This window comes from Ictalurus furcatus, chromosome 6 (assembly GCF_023375685.1).
Source record: "Ictalurus furcatus strain D&B chromosome 6, Billie_1.0, whole genome shotgun sequence".
In the NCBI taxonomy this organism is placed as follows: Eukaryota; Metazoa; Chordata; class Actinopteri; order Siluriformes; family Ictaluridae; genus Ictalurus; species Ictalurus furcatus.
In genome coordinates this window covers 20,775,260-20,785,357 of record NC_071260.1, presented here as the reverse complement: position 1 = coordinate 20,785,357, position 10,098 = coordinate 20,775,260, and the positions used below count along the sequence as shown (strand labels likewise).

At 38.0% G+C, this 10,098-nt stretch overlaps 1 protein-coding gene across 1 annotated transcript in view; it reads left to right on the top strand.

The window, feature by feature from the left end:
• Window positions 1-9,323: 9,323 nt before the first annotated feature.
• chn1 (chimerin 1) overlaps window positions 9,324-10,098 on the top strand; it is a 52,310-nt gene continuing 51,535 nt past the window's right edge. Inside the window, exon 1 of the mRNA XM_053627054.1 lies at window positions 9,324-9,807. Within this exon, the coding sequence (XP_053483029.1) occupies window positions 9,789-9,807 (19 nt within the window). The 5' untranslated portion in view covers window positions 9,324-9,788. The remainder of the gene's footprint in view (window positions 9,808-10,098) is intronic.

Below are 10,098 nucleotides of genomic sequence, written 5' to 3'. Positions count from 1 at the left end.
ATAATAATAATAATAATAATAATGAGTCTTTATTGGTCACATATACATTACAGCATGGTGAAATTCTTTTCTTTGCATATCCCAGAATGTCAGGAAGCTGGGGTCAGAGCGCAGGGTCAGCCATGATTCAGTGCCGCTGGAGCAGAGAGGGTTAAGGGCCTTGCTCAAGGGCCCAACAGTGGCAGCTTGCCAGTGCTGGGGCTTTGAAACCCTCGACCTTCCGATCAGTAACCCAGAGCCTTAACCGTCAAGCCACCCCTACCCCCATTTCTTATTACTGTAAATATACTTTATCATGATTTGTAGTATAATACTATATGCTCCTCATGTACTATAGTATTGTAGATTTACAGTCGGTTAATTAGCGATTTATGAAAAGTGATATTATTCAAGTTCAAGTGGCTTTTATTGCCATTTCAACCATATAGAGCTGGAACAGTACACAGTGAAACTAAACAACGTTCCTCCAGGACCATGGTGCTACATAAACAACACACTAACTACATGAGATGACACAGAACTAAATAAGATCTATACATTTCTACACAAACTGCACATACAAACAACATAGGACAGTACAATACTACTAAAACAGGACAATAGGCAGAGTAAGTGACACTGTAGCACCGAACAGTACACAGTTCTAGTGAGGAACTGTCTGATATAACAGGTAGTGCAGAAGATAGGTGCTAAGGAGTAACAATATAATATAAAAATGGTATAAATGTAAACATAACATGCTATGACCCACCTCTACCATTCCTTGAATATTTCCACTTTTGTTTATCGTTGAGTATCATCCATGAGTTAATACTGTACATCAAACAGAGCGATGGGATCCTTGGCTCTCAGTTTTAATGGTAAGTTTTGATTGTATCTTGCTATAAGAGCTTGTGGTATTGATTCTTGTGATCATATTTCTGATCAAACAGGGCAATTCTTCATCAGACCATCACCAATATGAGCAAAAAGACCCTCGTCTTGTTTCACACTGCGAAAAATGACATCTTAGCAAGTGGAAGTACCTTGAATATAGTCGAATTTAAACCCATTTCGAGCCATTTGTACTCATTTCAAGCTTGAAATAGTCTTGTTCTGTTGGCAGATAATTGTGTTCATTTTAAGCATTTATTTCTAGAAGGAAGCAAAATTATCTGCTTATAGAATAAGAAAACTACAAACTTGAAATGAGTTATAATGTCTAGAAATGGATTTAATGATCTTATATTAAGATGATTATACTCATCATAAGAAATACTAGATCAATTTGACTATAATCAAGATATTTTCACTTGCTAAGATGACTTTTTTTTTGCAGTGCATAGCATAGCATGATAGCCAAATAAGATGATCACATGAAGCCAACTAGCACATTTTCTCATCTAACACACTCTTGATACAGACAAAAAAAATATTTTGTAGAGACCCGCAGGTCACACAGATTACACACCGGGTCTGTTGAATTGGTTGTACATGACTCTGAAGCTTTCTGCCAGAATCCAGTGTAAGTGAACAGAGTTGGAAGTGACTGTCACAGCAGAGATGTAGAGAATGACCATCTGGATGTAAGAGCATGCATCATTGATCCTTCCTTCATTCTTGGCAGTTTGTCCAATTGGGTTAGAACATCTAGTGACTAGTGCAGCTGGGGTTTCACTTCTAAGGATACAAGACTACCCCTGGTGGCTAGTTCCAGTATTACATTACCTTTCTAAGTATGCTTGATCATAAGCTGTGGAGCGTTCCTACTCACCCTTCTCTGAGTGTGGTATCTGTCACCATGATGGGAGGTTTGTCTGGTGGCCCGTGAGCCATTGCCTGAGTGGGTTGGTTTTGATTGAACATGGCTCTGCGCTCTGCTGCACTGCTTGTCAGCACCATGGATCACTGGACTGCTGATAGCGTGGAGGTACTGACCTTTCAGAGTTTCTGGGTGAGAGCACCACACTGTGATAGGAAACTCTCTCTGACTCCAGCCACCTCTCCAGGCTCAGTAATGTACAGTCACATTTCCACACATCGCCTCTCAAGTCCAACGAGTGGAACTGAGCGTCAGATCCAAACACCTGTGGACTGAAGTGAAAGCGTCTGTTGTTGTTCAGCCTCAATGTCTTTAGCTGGGACAGACTGAAATGGTGTTGTCACTAACTAGACTAGTTTGAAATGCTCATTTCTCTCTTTTAAATATTATTTCATTTCAATTTCAGCTCTCTGAATGCAGAGGAATTTATCTGAGAGTGTCTGCCAAGGCTTAAAGACAGCACCATAAATGGTAAATGGTGCACTTATATAGTGCTTTTATCCAAAGCACTTTACACCGTGTCTCATTCACCCATTCACACACACACTCACACACCAATGGTAGCAGAGCTGCCATGCAAGGCGCTAACTTGCCATCGGGAGCAACTTGGGGTTCAGTGTCTTGCCCAAGGACACTTCGGTATGTGGAGTCACGTGTGCTGGGAATCGAACCGCCAACCCTATGATTAGTGGATTAGTGGACAACCCGCTCAACCACCTGGGCCACAGCCGCCCCTCATAAGATTTCCCATGGCCTTAAAACTTGATTCTTTGATTTTAGACAAAAGATTATGTAATCAAGAGGAACAATAGTCGAATGAAAATGCTATTATGGAAGCTTTATATAGTGTTGCCTGAAATTCTTATTCTCTGCAGTCCTTTAAATGTTTATTTTATCATTGGCTTGATTCAACTGACTTTTGTCAGTAAACCTTCCAAGGATTTTTGAGTTACTGGTTTTGAGTTAAGGGTTTTTTTCACTGGGATGTAGTTTCTCCAACATTTTTTTTAGTGTGGTAGGTGCTTTCTGCTCTCTTTGACTTATATTACAATTGGCTTGAATCCTGAAACCTAAATTCTGGTAGATTGTTGAGATGATAAGATGTTCCATAATTAAATTCCTTGACTGAATCTGAATGCAAATTCAAACCACTCGAATCAGCAGGCCACTGGAGAATAGACAGACGCATACAGCCTACAAGGTTTCAGCAAGGCTGAGTTGTCTTGAGCAAATCTGTTTGAGATTAGTTACCAGATTTATGCAAAAATACTCATCAGACACACTGGCACAAAATATCCATGGAAGCTAATGTAACAAAAATACCACAAAAAAAGGAAATCCTTGCCATTTTAAGTTCTGGAACTAGATGCTTTTGTACAATATTGATGTAAATAACTTCTGTCGCTGTCTAGAACAACTTGTGCACCAGGCATTTCCTCATCAAGTGAAGTCTTATTAAGATTTTATCATTGATCCTGACAAACAATAAAGGGATTCACCCTGTAATGCATGGCTGAAGAAGGATTTTTCTGCTGAGCTTTCTGCAGTAAGCAGGTTTGCCTGAAATCCACTTGGACCAACTCATCCTCCGAAATACAAATTTCTATGTGGAACCTTTTACAATATATTGTACAATTAAATGCTTCCAGGAATATATCCAAGAAATGGCATCATATGAACATGGAAAGCTTTCACTGCAGCTCTGGCCACCTATACTGTATTGTTAAAAAGGGGAAATGAGCATTCACCAAAATTATGTTCTAGTGAGACTCCCATTGTAGCAGTCTAAACGCACGCACGCTGTTGGGCTGCTATTGTCTAAACTTCCTGTTAGCGTGCACACTCGCTTATGTTTCTGTCAGTGCAGGATGTCCATGTTGGGGGTGGGGGGTGAAAGGGGTGAAACACAGAGGTTACTAGAGAGAAATGTTTGGATTTGGGGAATAGTAGTAGTAATAATATTAATAATAATAATATGAAGATAAGAAGAAGAAGAAGGAGTGTAAATTTTTGCTCATAAATTTCCATACAGCTTGCAGAAGCTGCAAAATGTATGTTAATTAGAGATGCACAGGTACTAAATTTCTCAGCTGATACCAATAACCGATTATTCCGAGTGATATCGGCCGATACCGATAACCGATACCGATAGTTCTGCCTTTTATGCCTTCTTTTAAATGAATAATAATTAATTCCACAATTCTGAAAGAAACGCAAATAAAAACTTTATTCACTCCATTTCAACAAGTTGGTTCACAGTAACTGGTCTCAGAAACAGAAAACACATTACTCTAAATAACATTTACACATGAACTAAATTCTGAAGATTAAAGTAAGATTTCTTAACTTATTGAATGTTATTAATTCATATTAATATTGACTGAATTGTAAAAAACCTCCTGTTAGTCTCACATTCACTCACCACAAATAAAATAAAAGCATTTCTCCTCCATCACTGAACATCAAACTGGTAATATATAATATAAACTTTTTTATATATTAACATTAACTGGATATGAAATATACTACTCTACAAATATACTACTCTACAAATATACTACTATACAAATACATTTTCTGTGCAATATATACTTTTTTGTCAACTAATCTTAATTTAAATCTGTCAACAGTGTACTGTGCTTTAATTCAGCACAAGCAGCGCGGCAAAAAATAATATTAGACTCGACACTGAAACTCCCGCTTCACTGCTGCAGCGTCCGGTGTAATATTTTAGCAGTGCAGATATTACAGAGATTACAAACTGCAGTTTTGTCATCATTCCACACAAGAGACATCATCTTTACACACAGCATGAAATCTGTGTGTTTTCCCGCCCTCTTTTGATTGGCAGGATATAATCGGCCCTGATCATCGGATGTTTTTAAACTATCGGCTGATGGCCCATAGCGTGAAAAATAGCCTTTATACATCAGTGCATCTCTAATGTTAATCATTAAAAAAATATATAATAATAAGAGGGATCATTAAAATTGCATTTTGTTGTTTATTTAGTTCTGCCCTGAATAAACTATTTCACATAAAAAATGTTTACATATAATTCACAGATACAATAATAACTGAATTTAACCAAATGAACAGGTACAAAAGTACACATACCCGTTGTTCTACTGCCTATATGATTTTGAGAACCATCTTTTCACACTGAGGACAACTGAGGGACCCGTACACAACTATTACAAAAAGTGCAAACATTCACTAATGCAAACATTCACACCTTTTGTAGTAGTTTTGTATGAATTCCTCAATTGTCCTGAGTGTGAAAAGATGGATCTCAAACATCATATAGCCACTGTTGGAAAGGGGTCGAGTATGCAGAAGATGCTGGAAAAGCAAAGAATGTGCAGGACCTGGAGGATTTTTCTGAAGAACAGTGGGCAGTTTAACTGCTCAGGAAAAACAAGGGACTCATGAAGTATCACGAAACATAAAAACAGTCGTTGATCATCCAGATAACAACACAGTATAAGAATCAAGCATATGTAAACTTTTGAACTGGTTCATTTGTGTAAATTCAGTTATTATTGTGTCTTGTGGACTATATGTAAACATCTGTTATGTGAAAAAATTTATTTAGAGCAGTAGGAAATAAAAAACAAAATGCAATTTTAATGATCACTCTTTTCTTTTTAATTATTAACATTTTGCAGATTCTGCAAAGGGTATGTAAATTTATGAGCACAACTGTATATATTCTAAATACATGGATTTAATTTGTAGCTAAATCATGTAACACATAAGCTTGCAAACATACAAAACAAAAACTACATTATAATTGTTACAATAAAAACATTCAATGACAATAAAACATAACAATGAAAATCAAAGTATTGAGAAAAAGGAAGGGTTGGAGCTGTACATTTGATTGAAGCTGTACTTGAGATTGTACAGCAGACTCAAAGGCACTATGGTTCCTTCCTGTGACCTGTGAATTTAGGGGCAGTCCTGAGCGCATAGTCAGTGAAGTAGCTCTAAAGAAGCCTGGTTAAAATGGGAAACTTGAAGACTGTATGTAGGTTGTGTTAGATGGAAGGTTTTGATACTAATGTCACCGATACATTAGGTGGTAGGTCGAGTCTTGCTATCTGTCTGAGGTTTTGAATGAATCAATATCTGGTTTCGATGAAAAACTGAATCTGTATTCAGCGAATCACCATCAACATACTGTATCAAACCTCGGAAGTAAACCGAGAGCACTATTAGATTTGCCTTGCTGTGCAGCTTGCTATGCACTTCGAAAGAAGTTCAATTGAACGTTTAAAAGGTGAGATTAATCATGTGAAACAAGAAGCGATCAATGTTCGCTCAAATATTTTGGTTGCTGAGACACAAAACTAAATTGCATTAACCCTTGTGCATCCTTATGGACATTTTTGTCTTTTTCATAATTTTTTTTTAATCATTTTGTCTGTGTTAATGCAAACAGCATAAATTTTTGCAGAAGGTGTGTATTTTTATTGGAATTTGAATATTTCACCCTCATTTGCTTTCATAAATCTATTTTAAACTAGGTACACAAAATAGTTACCTTCAGGACCTTAAGGACAAAAATGTCCCCGTTGAAACCCATTCAAACTGTAATATTTAATCCCTGTGACGTTTAAGCATACAATCGTGCATTCTGTGTTAATAGGCTGTTATTTTGTTGACAAGGTTTCAAAACATTGAAAAATTTTTTACATTTTCTGAAATGTGTAGTATTTTCTTAGGTTTAGCCTCTGGGGAAAATCCATGTTTTTCCTTTTTTCTGATTCTGCTGTATTATAGAGTGCTGCAGACCAACTGAATAAATGATGAAGCTATAATAGTGTGGGTGTGTTTGTATGCATATCAGAGTTGTAGTTTGTATGTGTGTACTGAAATTTTATGTGTGTGTGAACAGTTTGAAAGAAAGAAAGAAATGATATTGTACTGGAAATCACGAATCCCACCCCATGTGTATGAGTCAAAGAAGATTACTGAGCTTTGAAGATTTTTGCATTATGTAAAGAAACCGGCATTTAAAGGGTTAAAATTCTGAAAATGAATGAATGTTTCGTAATTATGATCAGAACTGATTCTGGTAAAAAATCGAAGTCAGTGAAAGTCGAAAAAATAATTTATATATAATATTTCTATGACAGTTTTTTGACATGGACATTTTTATTTTTGTCCTTTATGGACCTGAGTGGTAGGTTTTTGTTTTTGTTTTTTTATCTGACACTGCATAAAAAATATGAATCAAACTTAATGTTGTTGTTAATAACTGACATATAATGACTGTAATAATCAAAGAACAAAAATTCTGCTTAACATTCAGTATATGGAAAATAATGACTATTTTTCTTTTTTCCTAAAAAAAAAATATATATCTGTGGCATTAGGTAAACAAACCAACATTTAAAGGGTTACAATTCTGAAAGTGAATGAATGTATGGTAATTATGATCAGAACTGATGCTGGGGTGGTGGTGGAGGGGGGGTCGACATCAGTGAAAGTAAAAAAATATTAATATACAATATTTTTATGACAGTTTTTGGACATGGACATTTTTGTCCTCTATGAACCTATGTGTAACTTTTTTAAATTTATGCACAAGGGTTAAATAGCATTTTAAAAAATAAAACTGAGGAGTAACAGTTTAGCGATTGTGGAGGACAGTTGGTCATATTATCTGCAGGTGTGTAGCCAAACCTTTTACAATGGGATGGCCAGGTTAGACCCAATGACTTTATTGGGGTGGCAGTTTGGGTAGGCCAAAATACAGATCCACATACAAGGAAAATGGCATAATGTAGCTAACCCTGTGTATAGCCTGAGTACGCTCCCCACTGGGTCTAAAAGACACACACCTAAGCGACATTTGTTTGTTGTCTACCAAGCTACAAAAATAAATAAATAAATAAATAATCATATGTGAAATAACATTAGGTTACATCTTATGACGTATAGTAGCATCACAAACTCAGATTGATAGCTAATGGCCAATGATTAAATTATTAAACAGATGTTTCACATCTCCCAGAGATGGTGTAGAAGTTGTTCCTTTATTATTCAAACTAGCCTATCACAGTGAGATTTACACATGACATTGGTAAGCAAACTGACTGAGTGGCCATGCGTCACTGTAGGGTGCTCCCTTAGCTCCATCCATGATTATCTTTGACGGAGTAATATTTGCAAGACTGCAGCACAGGTCAGTGTACAGTCTGAGGAAAGATCTACCCTCTTCCGTATATATGAGCTCACAGACACCCATGATTTGCTAGTGCCGCTGTGATTGACAGGTGAGAGAGAGCACGCCACACTTCTTACCTCCTGCCTATTCACAACTCTAACAAGAGACAGCAAGAATTTGTAACAGAGGTGTGGGATGAATCTGAAATATTTTATAACAGTTCCAAATGCTTATTCACTGATGGTTCACATAATGCATACAGAGTGCATCTACATGTCTAGCACTGTTCTAACAGGTGTACTTCAGAACGAGAAAAAGTGTAGATCCAGTTTTCTTTTTCATCATGTTAAGTGGAACTGTCATAAGACAGTGGCAACAACAAATTCATGGCACCACTGCTTCTACTACTGTCTGGCATTCACCTCGCACTTTCCTGCTGGAAAAAAAAGAGAGAAACCATCACAGAAATTCTAATGGTTTCCACTACAAATACCATTAAAGACCATCAGCTAACCATTAAAAACCCTTACCATTACAGGTCCTCAATGGTATCCACTAGAAATAACATGCCACCAATAGAAGGCAACACATTACCAGTAGAGACCCACAAAGACCGTTAAAGGTTCCAATAAAACCAATACAAATTCTGTGAGGGTTTCTATTGTTTTGTTATTTTAACTTTTTAATTAAACATATCAGCCTGGGGGCGCACGGTGGCTTAGTGGTTAACACGTTCACCTCACACCTCCAGGGTCCGGGGTTTGAGTCCCGCCGGGGCCATGCGTGTGCAGAGTTTGCATGTTCTCCCCGTGCTGCGGGGGTTTCCTCCGGGTGTACCCCGCCCGGGTGTCCATAGTGTATGAATGGGTGTGTGAATGCGTACGTGATGGCCAATGTGATCCCTGTGATGGATTGGCACCTGCCTTGTGCCCGATGCTCCCTGGAATAGTCTCCAGGTTCCCCGTGACCCTGTAGGATAAGCGATATAGAAAATGGATGGATGGATTTAGTATATTTCCTCATCCACCCTGTAAGAAATTCCTGGCTACTTCCTGATACTGAAGCTCATTTTGTTTCAAATCCAAACAAACAGCACCTTATACTGTGAATACATGCAGCTTGTGCAAAAAAAGAGAAAGTTAACGATTAATTTAGCTCCTTTCATTAAACATTACTGGAGTAGACACAGAAGACAATATTGTTTCTGTCACCTTGCTCAACAGGTTATAACTTGTTTATCGTCCAGACACCGAATGCAGCATCATGACCGTGACCTCATCATGCTGAGGCAGAGCGTCTCCATGGTAACGCGCCATGAAGAGGCTGCAGTCCCTGAGGACAGGCTGAGCTTTGGGTCACGTGGCCTCACAACATGGCGGCTTCAGTACAGGGATTCAGGGTGAGTCGGAGCTTAGAGTGCCGCGCATCGCTAGCAAACCAGTTTTGACAAATGAACGGGCTTGAATAATAGTGCTGATCAGCGACATTGCTTTGAGACAACACCAGAGTGGAACACGCATTTACCAGTTTAAACTAGAGAGTGGCGCTAAATGTCGATGGGGAGTAGATAAGACTCAGTGGGGTTCAAAGTTTAGCTCTGCAAAGCCTGTGGAGGGGAAAAAGGACCAAACATTGACATCAAGACAGACCCAGTGTAGTGAGAGAATTAAAAAAATATATATATATTCATCCATCCTGTTCGGTGAGGAAGCTTTTCTTTCATGGAATATCTCTGAATGAAAGACCGAGAGAGAAGGAAGGAACTTGCCGCTGCAGTGCAGAGCTTTGTCCAGTGGAATTAACAGCAATAACATGGCTATCCTCGTTTTCGGTAAGTTACACCACATATTACTGCTCTTATACTTAAACGTTGTGGGGAAAACTTAAGTAATATTTAGTATTATTTTAAAGAAAACGTTGCAGTAAAGCCCTGAAGGGTGTGTAGGATTTTGGCAGCGTGTCTTTGCCGTTGCTAATCAACAATAGACTGGCCAAGCTAACAGGCTCCTTATCACAGCCAACAGGTTCTACTCGTTTTTAGCTTACAACACTCCCTTTATTTGTATCATGTTTCTAGTTATTTGTTACTGCAGGTGTTTCGAGAATATACTATCGGACTGAT